This window comes from Crinia signifera, chromosome 7 (assembly GCF_055691185.1).
Source record: "Crinia signifera chromosome 7, ASM5569118v1, whole genome shotgun sequence".
In the NCBI taxonomy this organism is placed as follows: Eukaryota; Metazoa; Chordata; class Amphibia; order Anura; family Myobatrachidae; genus Crinia; species Crinia signifera.
Window position 1 is genome coordinate 181,390,184 of NC_139223.1, and position 13,795 is coordinate 181,403,978.

At 49.7% G+C, this 13,795-nt stretch overlaps 1 protein-coding gene across 9 annotated transcripts in view; it reads right to left on the bottom strand.

Annotated features, from left to right (window-relative positions):
• Nucleotides 1–13,795, bottom strand: part of AGAP1 (ArfGAP with GTPase domain, ankyrin repeat and PH domain 1) — a 346,471-nt gene that overhangs the window by 65,708 nt on the left and 266,968 nt on the right. For all 9 annotated transcript variants that reach the window (XM_083154566.1, XM_083154565.1, XM_083154567.1 and 6 more), the window contains one exon: nucleotides 4,571–4,675. In XM_083154566.1, the coding sequence (XP_083010692.1) occupies nucleotides 4,571–4,675 (105 nt within the window). The remainder of the gene's footprint in view (nucleotides 1–4,570; nucleotides 4,676–13,795) is intronic.

Consider the following 13,795-nt stretch of genomic DNA (forward strand, 5'->3'; position numbering starts at 1 on the left):
CCAGAGATGCCTGATAATACCCCTCTAATCTGCCCAGAGACGCCCGATATTACCCCCTCACCTGCCCAGAGACCCAGATATTACCCCTCTAATCTGCCCAGAGACGCCTGATAATACCCCTCTAATCTGCCCAGAGACGCCTGATAATACCCCTCTAATCTGCCCAGAGACACCCGATATTACCCCTCTCACCTGCCCACATACACCCGGTATTACCCCTCTCACCTGCTCACAAATGTCCGATATTACCCCGCTCACCTGCCCAAAGACCCCCGATATAACCCCTCTCACCTGCCCAGAGATCCCCGGTATTACCCCTCTCACCTCGCTCACAGATGCCTGATAATAACCCTCTCATCTGCCCAGAGACACCCGATATTACCCCCTCACCTGCCCAGAGACCCAGGTATTACCCCGCTCACCTGCCCAGAGACGCCTGATAATACCCCTCTAATCTGCCCAGAGACGCCCGATATTACCCCCTCACCTGCCCAGAGACCCAGGTATTACCCCGCTCACCTGCCCAGAGACGCCTGATAATACCCCTCTAATCTGCCCAGAGACGCCTGATAATACCCCTCTAATCTGCCCAGAGACACCCGATATTACCCCTCTCACCTGCCAACATACACCCGGTATTACCCCTCTCACCTGCTCACAAATGTCCGATATTACCCCGCTCACCTGCCCAAAGACCCCCGATATAACCCCTCTCACCTGCCCAGAGATCCCCGGTATTACCCCTCTCACCTCGCTCACAGACGCCTGATAATAACCCTCTCATCTGCCCAGAGACACCCGATATTACCCCCTCACCTGCCCAGAGACCCAGGTATTACCCCGCTCACCTGCCCAGAGACGCCTGATAATACCCCTCTAATCTGCCCAGAGACGCCCGATATTACCCCCTCACCTGCCCAGAGACCCAGATATTACCCCTCTAATCTGCCCAGAGACGCCTGATAATACCCCTCTAATCTGCCCAGAGACGCCTGATATTACCCCTCTAATCTGCCCAGAGACGCCCGATATTACCCCCTCTCACCTCGCACACAGACGCCCTCTCATCTGCCCAGAGACACCCGATATTACCCCCTCACCTGCCCAGAGACCCAGATATTACCCCTCTCACCTGCCCAGAGACGCCTGATAATACCCCTCTCACCTCACACACAGACGCCCTCTCATCTGCCCAGAGACCCAGATATTACCCCGCTCACCTGCCCAGAGACCCAGATATTACCCCTCTCATCTGCCCAGAGACGCCCGATATTACCCCGCTCACCTGCCCAGAGACCCAGATATAACCCCTCACACCTGCTCACAAATGTCCGATATTACCCTGCTCACCTGCCCAGAGACCCCCGATATTATCCCACTCACCTGCCCAGAGACCCAGATATTACCCCTCTCACCTGCCCACATACACCCGGTATTACCCCTCTCACCTGCTCACAAATGTCCGATATTACCCCGCTCACCTGCCCAAAGACCCCCGATATTACCCCTTTCACCTGCCCAGAGATCCCCATATACCCCTCTCACAGAAGCCTGATATTACCCCTCTCACCTGCCCACATACACCCAGTATTACCCCTCTCATCTGCCCAGAGATGACCGATATTACCTCTCTAAGTTGCCAGAGACCCCAATATTACCCCTCTCATCTGCCCAGAGATGACCGATATTACCCCTCTCACCTGCCCACATACACCCGCTATTACCCCTATCATCTGCCCATAGACGCCCGATATTACCTGTCACCTGCCCAAAGATGCCTGTATTACCCCTCTCACCTGCTCACAGATGTCCGATATTACCACGCTCACCAGCCCAGAGACCCACGATATTACCCCTCTCAGCTGCCCACAGATGCCCAATATTACTCCTCTCACCTGCTCACATACGTCCGGAATTACCCCTCTCACCTGCCCACAGATGTCCGATATTACACCTCTCACCTGCACACATACACCCAGTATTACCCCTCTCATCTGCCCACAGATGCCCGCTATTACACCTCTCACCTGCACACATACACCCAGTATTACCCCTCTCATCTGCCCACAGATGCCCGATATTACCTTTCTCACCTGCCCACATACACCTGGTATTACCCCATTTATCTGCCCAGAGAAGCCCGATATTACCCCTCTCACCTGCCCACATACACCCGGTATTAGCCCTCTCACCTGCTAACAAACGTCCGATATTACCCCTCTCACCTGCCCAGAGACCCCCCGATATTACCCCTCTCACCTGCCCAGAGACCCCCCGATATTACCCCTCTCACCTGCCCACATACACCCGGTATTACCCCACTGCGGTTGTGGTATAGGGTTCATTATACCGACTGTCCGGACCCAGACAGCATGGTGAGCGCAACTAAGCTCCTTGCAGGCTCGCTACCCTCGCCACCTAATCTATTTTCCCTCTATGGGGGTCGTGGACCACCACGAGGGAAAATAGCGAGTGGCCGTCGGGCACCTGCCTGTCAGCGTTTTGACAGTTGGGATCCCGACGTTCGGTAAACGACTGTCGGGATCCCGACTGTCGGGACCGCGTCCGGCACCCTCACCCGCCTACAGTGTGGGCACCTGGGCCTACATAACTCCGCTCCAGTGTGGGCACCTGGGCTTACATAACTCCGCTCCAGCACGGGCCCCTGGCCCTGATAGCTCTGCTCCGGTGTGGAGACATGGGCCTTCATAGCTCCACTCCAGGGTGGGCACCTGAACCTACATAGCTCCGCTCCGGTGTGGACACCTGGCCCTACATAGCTCTGCTCCAGCACGGGCACCTGGGCCTACATAACTCTGCTCCAGTGTGGGCACCTGGGCCTACATAACTCTGCTCCAGCGTGGGCACCTGGGCCTAATAGCTCCGCTCCAGCCCGGGCACCTGGGCCTACATAGCTCCGCTCCAGCCCGGGCACCTGGGCCTACATAGCTCCGCTCCAGCCCGGGCACCTGGGCCTACATAGCTCCGCTCCAGCATGGGCACCTGGGCCTACATAGCTCCGCTCCAGCATGGGCACCTGGGCCTACATAGCTCCACTCCAGTGTGGGCACCTGGGCCTACATAGCTCCGCTCCAGCACCTGGGCCTACATAGCTCCGCTCCAGCATGGGCACATGGGCCTACATAGCTCCGCTCCAGCATGGGCACTTGGGCCTACATAGCTCCGCTCCAGCATGGGCACCTGGGCCTACATAGCTCCACTCCAGCCCGGGCACCTGGGCCTACATAGCTCCGCTCCAGCATGGGCACATGGGCCTACATAGCTCCGCTCCAGCATGGGCACCTGGGCCTACACAGCTCCGCTCCAGCATGGGCACCTGGGCCTACATAGCTCCACTCCAGTGTGGGCACCTGGGCCTACATAGCTCCACTCCAGTGTGGGCACCTGGGCCTACATAGCTCCACTCCAGTGTGGGCACCTGGGCCTACATAGCTCCGCTCCAGCATGGGCACCTGGGCCTACATAGCTCCACTCCAGTGTGGGCACCTGGGCCTACATAGCTCCACTCCAGTGTGGGCACCTGGGCCTACATAGCTCCGCTCCAGCATGGGCACTTGGGCCTACATAGCTCCGCTCCAGCATGGGCACCTGGGCCTACATAGCTCCGCTCCAGCATGGGCACCTGGGCCTACATAGCTCCACTCCAGTGTGGGCACCTGGGCCTACATAGCTCCACTCCAGTGTGGGCACCTGGGCCTACATAGCTCCGCTCCAGCATGGGCACCTGGGCCTACATAGCTCCGGTCCAGCATGGGCACCTGGGCCTATATAGCTCCGCTCCAGCATGGGCACCTGGGCCTACATAGCTCCGCTCCAGCGCAGGCACCCGGGCCTACATAGCTCCGCTCCAGCCCGGGCACTTGGGCCTACATAGCTCCGCTCCAGCATGGGCACCTGGGCCTACATAGCTCCACTCCAGTGTGGGCACCTGGGCCTACATAGCTCCACTCCAGTGTGGGCACCTGGGCCTACATAGCTCCGCTCCAGCATGGGCACCTGGGCCTACATAGCTCCGCTCCAGCATGGGCACCTGGGCCTACATAGCTCCGCTCCAGCATGAGCACCTGGGCCTACATAGCTCCGCTCCAGCGTGGGCACCTGGGCCTACATAGCTCCGCTCCAGCATGAGCACCTGGGCCTACATAGCTCCGCTCCAGCATGGGCACCTGGGCCTACATACTCCACTCCAGCGCAGGCACCTGGGCCTACATAGCTCCACTCCAGCCCGGGCACCTGGGCCTACATAGCTCCACTCCATCGCAGGCACCTGGGCCTACATAGCTCCACTCCATCGCAGGCACCTGGGCCTACATACTGTAGCTCCGCTCCAGCATGGGCACCTGGGCCTACATAGCTCCGCTCCAGCCCGGGCACCTGGGCCTACATAGCTCCACTCCAGCATGGGCATCTGGGCCTACATAGCTCCACTCCAGCACGGGCACCTGGGCCTACATAGCTTACAGCGTGGACAATGGCCCAATAGCTCAGCACAAGTATAGGGTCACTCACAAGAGTGCAATGTGGGCTGAAGGATCACTACAGTACTCACATGTAAACTGGGGTGATAAGTCAGGACTCCGTTGTCAGACAATGTGACGTATTTCTTCTTCCATTCCTTATTTAGGGACTTCCCACTTCGCTTTAGTAGCATTCCCTATAAAAGAAAGACAACAAGTCAGAGCCCAGCGACTACACAAGTATAATGGATAAGAGAACGGCCATACTGGCAAATAGGCCCTAACTGGCACAGGTTATATTCCAGACATGATTCCACATATTGCTCAGGTTCGTGCAGCTGCCAGTTAGTGGCAGGACGTCCCTGCACATTGTGGACTGGACTCCCACATCCCTGTATACCTATTGGAAGGCATTGCTAGCTCTGCTGCAGTTACCTGAACAAATTCAGCGGATCAAGTGCCATCTAGTGGCTATATAATCATGAAAAAAGGTGGAATGAGACAGCAATGCCATTCCCAGCAAGAGGGAATATTCCAAACAGTTCTATTCGCAAAATAAATACATTTTTAGTATAAATGACACTTTGTTACATAGACAAAATTACATTACAAAATGCAGTAACACACAACTGCCCCGCCCGCCCCATACTGAAGCACACAAAGCGAGATCGTCAGAATGTGACAGTGGATCAGAACCACTTGGCCCATCTAGTCTGCTCACATGTACACGCACACACTAAGGCTATGTTTGTTTGTCTGGCGCCAATTACCTACCAGCATAAATTTGAAGTGGGGAGGGAAAGCGGAGCACCTGGAGGAAACCCATGCAAGCACAGCAAGCATATACAAACTCCACACAGATAACACATTGTGGGAAAACATCTCCAAGCGCCTGACAAAAGACGCTGCATTTACGTTCAGTGTAAAACGGCACCAACCTGGAATTATCCCAGGTCGGCACAGCAGTGGAAAAGGGGTAAATTCCAGGTCTGACCTGGCTTGGAACCCTGTACCAAATCCTAGGACAGACCCGGGACTTCTTAACAATGCACAGTTAGTATGTCTGTGCACATTTGCCCTGAGATGACAAATCGTGACACTGTCTTCTACGTCGTGATCCTTAGAGAGAGATAAAGGGGTATATTCAATGCTCTTTAGCGAGCGGTTACAGCTCACACGGTAAGTATTCAACTGACCCCCCTGCACACCCCGTTTCCCCTTCGCTGGGTATTCAAAGTGACATAAAAATGGCGTGTGCGGCCGCTAAAACAGCGAGGCTCGCGGATAAATGCAGCAGGCTCCCTGCATTACCTGTGAGCCTCGCGCTTTGGGGGAATCCTCGCCGTCCTCTGACAACGAGGGTTCCCCCGGTGCATTGAATACGGTGAGCGACCGGCGTGGAAGTTAAACTGAGAGGGTCGCTTGTTTTAGTCGATCCCTGCCATTTAACCCCCTCGCCGGCCGCAATGAATATTGCCCAAAGTACCAGCCAAACCAGCTGCGATGTTACAGGCTGGGTTTGGAAAATGACAGTTTGGAGCTGGATCATTGGTACTATATTTCTGTCCATTTGATCTCTCTCCAAGTCTTAGTACACAGACCTACAGAGACTCAGTCACACACAATATACAATTGTTTCATATCAAATGAGTCAGCAGAGTCTCCTGGTGTGATCAAGTCTCATTGTGCTACGACTAAGACGCCCGGCTTCAGTGGGACCTGGTGGCTCACTTGCGCCAGACCTCTCCTGCTGCGTGGCGTATTGAGGGTAGATCTGGGAGGACGCATCTGTACATAAACAGCCCAAATCTGTGCATTACAGCCACGAACATGTAACCAATCTAGCAAAGTGAGATCTGTCCTTAGTTTTACCAGAAAAATACTGTAACAATAGACCCGAATATTCTCCCATAACTCATCCCTAGGTGAGGACAAGTGTATCATCAGTGACGGGATAAACCACAGGTCAGATTATCTGAGCAAGGAATAAAAATGCCCCCTATCTGTGAACCCCGGTGTGATAGAAGGAAGATGACCCCCCCCCCCCCCCCCCCGCCACCACCACCCATCCCGGGGCTGTCACAACAGAGCGCACACACTCCTACATGGAAACACAGCTCAATAGCAATTATTTACCAGCAAAGATTTATTGATCCGGTAGTGCCTGCAGCAGGAGAGGGTGGTGGAGAAGGACTGACCAGGGGCAGGAAGGATCTGGTGGTATGCGGCACAGATGATGAAGACACAGGCTAAAAACTTCTCCCATCCAACATGCCAATCCCCGTTACACGACCAGAATATATGATTATTATTGCCAGTTTTTTATATAGCGCACACATATTCCGCAGCGCTGTACTGAGAATAGTTGAACATTCGCATCAGTCCCTGCCCCAGTGGAGCTTACAATCTATGTTCCCTACCACATGTACACGCAGACATTCTAGGGTTAATTCTGTTGGGAGCCAATTAACCTACCAATATATTTTTTGGTTTGGGAGGAAACCGGAGTACCTGGAGGAAACCCACGCAAGCACGGGGAGAATATACACACTCCACACAGCCCTGGTGGGAATCGAACCCATTACACCATGCGTACTGCCCCATTAAAATAAGCGCAAAACTGAGCGACAGCCAATCAGAAGTCCTAAACCATAGACTTCAATAAAACATTATTTATGGAAAGGGAATCTATTGGTATGATCGCTTCCAATGATCTACATTACCACCTAATACAGCGACCAAAGGTGGCACAGAAAAGGGCTTCAGTGTGTGGGCTGCACAACAGGGATATAAAGGTGACCCTGAAATCTGGACAAGTTGTGGTTGGAGGTGTACCGCAAGACTAGCAATAGATGGGTTAGAACACCAAGCAGCTACATGTTCCGCTTGGACCCCTGGTTCTGACGTGATTAATCAGAGTGCCCTAATCCTACCCACCTCCACCTTCTGTCGGCAATATTTCTGCCGCTGTGTAGGAGGGAGGGGGGGCTGGTGAACACTACGCTTTAATAGAGCCGTCCGAGGCTCCCGCAAGCCCCTGCCGGGTGCGGAGAGCAAACTTGTTATTGTCGCTGTCCTATTTGCTAAACCTGGGGAATAAAAGGAAGAAAGGGGGGGGAAAAACGACACAACAAAAAAAACAATAAAAGGATGTTGGTGGCAAGGTCGCATGACCCTGGTGACCCCTCTGTCATTACCAACATCTCACCGCTGGGAGGAGATCACACAGCAGCCGGCTTCAAAGCGGAGCAGTGCTAATGACAAGCAAATCCAACTCGAATGCTACTAATTGGCTAAACCGCTCACCTCTCCACAGCTCAGCAGTAATTTACAATAATAAAGAGAGGGGAGATAGAGACAGGAGACTCTCAGTGCCCTGTGCCTACACCCCCCTCCACACATGCACTACACACACACACACACAATGCACATTTTAATAATGATAGATACATTCCCTTAGAAATTCAGAGCTGGGTAAGGTGACGGGGGACGGCGGAAGCTGACAGAAGGAAAGGAGAACGGGCAGAGGTGTAACTAATTCTGTTTTTATTCTTTTTAATGGATGCATATGCCTTCCTGCCGCACCAGTGTTACTCCTTCCTGTGCCAGGGAGAAGCACGGTGTAGGATACCGGAGAGAGGTCTAAATGCAGATACAGGATGGAACGTTCGGGAAAAAAGAAAACGTCCAGAAATGATTAAGCAAATTGCAGTTTGGGAAGAAATCTAATTGGTCGGTCTATAAGTCCCATTCGCTTACCCACAGGTTCTCAAACTCGGTCCTCAGGACCCCCACACGGTGCATGTTTTGCCGGTCTCCTCACAGAATCACAAGTGAAATAATTAGCTCCACCTGTGGATCTTTTAAATTGTGTCAATGAGTAATGAATGCACCTGTGCACCTGCCGGGTGACCTGGAAAACAGAAGCTGTGCGGGGTCCTGAGGACTGAATTTGAGAAACCCTACTCTGACATGTGTCCCAAATAGGGTTTAAACAAGGGTGCTGACGAAACCAAAATTTGGTCTGAACACTAATCTGCATATTAAAGAAGGTGGGGCTTTAACATTCAGATCTCAGTAACTCTGTATATGACAGGACAGTCACAGATACAGATCCCGGCAATAAGCCTGAGCATTTATATTCCCTTTGCGGTGAGAACCCGACCAGCCCCGGCAGGGAAAGCCAGTCCAGGTGCCCATGTCATACTTGCCACTTTATCCTCAGAAAGATCCTATCATTTAAAAACAGTTAAAGACAGAAATCGGTGACACGGTGGACACGGGTGGGTGGTAATGACCTCCCCAAGGTTCCAATCTCTCCATCCTGGGGTCCATTACTAAGATGCTTCATCACCTGCCCCTCCTGCTGTCCCCTTCTTATCTCTCCCAAGGCCAACAATTAAAAATAACTATTTTCTCCCAGCTGGAGGCGCACAGAGCAGCAGCAGCAATCACCGGTATAGTGACGGTGTATGTGCCATTGTGTGGGACACTTGGATTGGGAGAGGCAGCGCACGGTGCAATGTCTGCGCGTACCAATGCGCCATGAGAAGAGGCTCCGACCTTTCCAATCATCCATTCTTTTAAAAGGCCTGTACTCCCATTACTACATAGACACTGACAGCAGACGCGCCCTCCACAACACATTGTCGCTATGCACACAGACAGACTGATGATAAAGATGTTACAGGAATAACACACAAGTGCCCCCAAAACTCAGAGTACTCCCCCTTTTTTTCCCCCCGAAAACATTTATAACTCTTGGGGAAGCGCCCCCCAAATCTTGCTCAATTTTACATGGTGGATCTAACCTTTGAATGATATCAGATAGTGGTGTCTAGGGTTTAGGATTCTCTTCTCCCCCCATGTTTTACGTGCTATCCCATATAAGACTCCTCGGTAACTATCCACCATATGGGCAGCAAAGTGGTTAGCATGACTGCCGCACAGCACTGAGGTCAGGAGTTCCATGGGGCTGGCGTATTAAGCCTGGTGAAGTGATAAACTGGAAGGTAATAATTCACCAGGCAATCAGCTCCTAACTGTCATCTTTCAAACACAGCTAACTGGCTGGTGCTTTATTACCTTCCCCTTTATCTCCAATTTTTTCACTTCACAATGTCTGCCCTACATTCCATTCTTGGTGGATATGGCTCCTGTGTTGAGTTTGTACGTTCTTCCCATGATAGAGTGGCTTTCCTCTAGGTCTAGGCTGGCCCAACTGGTCCTCAAGATCTACCAACAGGTCACATTTCCAGACCACCTAGCTGATACACAGGTGAAGCCATTACTGTCACATTCCGAGACCACCTAGCTGCTGCACAGGTGCAGTCATTACTAACTGTCACATTTACCAGATCACCTAGCTGGTGCACTGGTGCAGTCATTACTGTCACATTTCCCAGACCACCTATATGCTTCCCAGGTGCAGTCATTACTAACTGTCACATTTCCCAGACCACCTATATGCTTCCCAGGTGCAGTCATTACTGTCACATATCCCAGACCACCTATATGCTTCACAGGTGCAGTCATTAAAAACTGTCACATTTCCCAGACCACCTATATGCTTCACAGGTGCAGTCATTAAAAACTGTCACATTTCCCAGATCACCTATCTGCTGCACAGGTGCAGTCATTACTGTCACATTTCTCAGACCACCTAGCTGCTGCCATCACCAACTGACACATTTTCAAACATGTTCTACATTCATTCCTAACTGACACATTCTACAGATGAAACATGAACTGTTGGTCGATCTTGAGGACCGGTTTGACCACCCATGGTCTAGGCGTTGCGGATTCCTCCCACCGCCGCAAACATTCTGGTAGGTTTTGGCTGCAGACCAAAAAATAGAACAAATAAACCTAGTGTGTGTGTGTGTACATGCCCACGCAATAGGAAATATAGATTGTAAGCTCTGCAGCCGCAGTGAATGACTGACCTATCTGTCAAGAGCTGTGGATTAGGTGTGCTCTAAATGAATGTTAATAAGGAATACAATCACTGTGGTATTCGCCTAATCCCTATGCACAACAGCGGGGCTCTTAGCTGCCCTCACCCCGCACCCAGAGGACGTGGGCCATCGCTGAGTGCTTTGTACACGGCCCCGTATCTCTGTGTACGGTGGCTCTCGTGCAGGATGTCAGCCCAGCTCCCTGCTTTGCCTCATCATTAATTCTCGGTCTCCTCATTCCCAGCTATCTGCCGCTTGTCATGAAGATGAAAGTGACATTATGCTTCTAACATTAAAATCATTTGATACACAATGTTTTACGAGAAGGACATTTAATGGCTCATTTAGCACAACAGTTATTAGATTTTAGTCAACAATTAAAGGGTGGCAGGATAAAAAAGCAGGGTCTGCTCTTTTCTCGCTCTTCAAAATATACATCTTCACAGCTCCTTACACATGACAGCTCCAGCGCCTAGAACATGAACATTATACCGGAGCTCAGATTGATACCACGCGGCTCGGGAGGTTTCGGCGTGCAATCTATTACAGGAGCCACTGTCGGGCTGGTTAACTATTTAGCTGCCGGAGCCAATGCGAAGTCCGTGACTGGTCCCGGCCTGAATGGGCCGAGCGGCGAGTCACGCACATGTTCTATAAAGCCCTGTGCCCTATTGTTCCGTGACCCACCGGGGCTTCTTTGCAAAGACATCCTGGCCCTGCATCTCTCACCCCCCCCTCCCCTCTTGCCCTGACACAATGAGTCTGATACGGTCATTCATCTCCTTTCTGCATCTCCACACAGCGCACATTAGCTCACATTGTTATTAGCAAATACAAATGGAAAACAAGGACAGACACATTTATAACTGAGCGGAGGGGCTCCGTGCGGCCGTCTCGAGGTGCCGTGCAGACAGTTTAGAGCGCGCCCTGCGATTTTTCACATCTTTTGTAATCTAACCTGGATTTCATATTCAGCGTTTAAGTGCCGCGCGGAGGTGCCAACCCCGATTTGTTTCATGTTTTTCTGGCCTGGCGAATTCTGCGCGCTCGTTTCTGCACCGATAAGTGTCGGGCAGCAATTAGCGTAGTCAAATAAACACAGAACGGCAACGTTTCGCTAACGAGCCTTCTTAAACTTAACGGATTCTCCTTGAGTGCGTCTGATACAATTTATTTACAGATAGCAGCAGTAATACCGGGGGATCGTCGCTTGCACTAACTCACGCTCGTCCATTCACCACACTAATTAAAATCAGTTGACAAAAGGAATAAGGAGTTAACAGTTTGTATAAAATGAAGTGTTTGTGCATCTATATATATAAATATATATTTATTATATACACACACACTATTTATTGGAAGGTATTTATTAAAAAAATATATATTATATATATATATATATATATATATAAAAGAAAATCGTAAATACACATCTCTGGCGACCCTACCATCCCACAGGGCTGAGTCCCATCTACAGCCCCCCTCCCTGTATATTGTCAGCGACAGGAGCTACCCAGAGAGCGGCTAATGGGATTAAACGCCGGCTTTAATTTTAATGAACAAAGTTGCCCGTAGCAACATAAGCGGCAGCGGAGGCTCCGTTATCATTAATAAAGCCTAGACAACATTAGAGGCCCGACAAGAGCACAAAATAAAAACGAGAAAAAAGCCCCCGGCCCCCCACCTCCCGCTGGGCTAAATTGGCTGCCCAATTTTTCTTTAAGTGTCCGCACTATTTAGAAGGCAATTTATTAATTTTTGTCATCCATTGTCACTTTGACAGGCCATCACTTCCCCATCCCGAACTTTACAGAAAACTAATTGAAGGACTGGCAGTATTTATGAGGGATATTATTTATCAATTACGTCTGATAATGATACTCTGCCCTGCCACCTTGCTCAGCCCTCCCCCGCCCCCCCCCCCCCTCCCTGCAGGCCTGGAGCGTCACATTGCACAATGACAGACATATTGTATCTCCGAGGGCAGCCGCCTAGGCAGAACACCAATCTTTGTGACACCCGATCGGGAACATGCTCTCTACACCCACTAACCCTAAAAATCCCTAACTGATCCAAGTAACCGCACACTCACTGCTGTGCATCCGCAGCTAACCTATATATAGGCTTTAAGGTGGATTGTGCTCAGTCTACCAATTAAATAATTCTTCCACTTATTAACAACATGAATAGAAATAAGCACAAAAAATTAGTTAACCGTAAAAGTGAACGCAGACATTAATAAGAAAATATATAATTTCCTCGTCAGTTGAATTAATTTAATCGTGGTTTAGTCTCAGTTATGTCCTAAAAGTTTCACTAAAGTTCCAAACTATGTATGTGCCACTTCATTGTCCTTACATTTTTTAAAAAGAGGGGAAATAAAGTCTATAGATTGTAAGCTTGGGAGCAGGGCCCTCCTACCTCTATGTCAGTTTGTATCTACCCAGTTTGCTTTATCACTGTTCCCAACCAATTGTAAAGCGTAACGGAATCTGCTGCGCTATATGAGAAACTGTAATAAATATAGAAGTGAATAGAATTCTTTAATTATATATATATATATATATATGATAGAAGTTCGCTATAAGTTAATTCACCAACAACCAATTATTTAGTGGCTTAATATAAAATATATAAAAAAACATATAAAAAAAATAATAATAAAATCAAATACATTTATTCAAGAACATTCTGAGAAATGATAATAATGCATTGAGTTCTTCAAATAAGCATTTCCATTAACGTCTCCAACATCCGACTGTTTAGTTCAAGATGTGCCACATATAGAAAACTTCATATCCGTTTCGTCCTTTAGGACTTCATCAGGGGGCAATATAAATCCGGTAGGTTTGTATATGGAGCAAATCTTCAATATTAGCAGTGGTGAACTGATGTAAGGTGGAAGTATTTAACCACCAAGTTCACAGGGTATAGAGAAAACAGAGGTCTTAACAGTTTTCAGATTATAAATGGATATCACTACAAAATGCACGGCAATGTGGGAATTCTCTATTTAGAGTCTGCTGTATATAACGGGTCTCAGAGCAAGTGAGCTAGTTTGTGTGTATATATATATATATATATATATATATATATATATATATATATATTTATATTTATATAGATACAGTAGCTATAGCAGCCCACACCTACTCGATCACTTAGGCTGGGTACACACCTAAAGATTGGTCTGTCTGGTGGTTACAAGAATCTGGTAATGTATGGAAGTGTATGGAAATAGAATGGTTTCTCCCAAATGCTGAAAACAAAAAAACCCCCACCAATGGTCAATTTTCTTAAATCCATTTGATTTAACAAAATTATCCGAACAATCGTTTTTTTGGCCATTTTCCAGCGTTT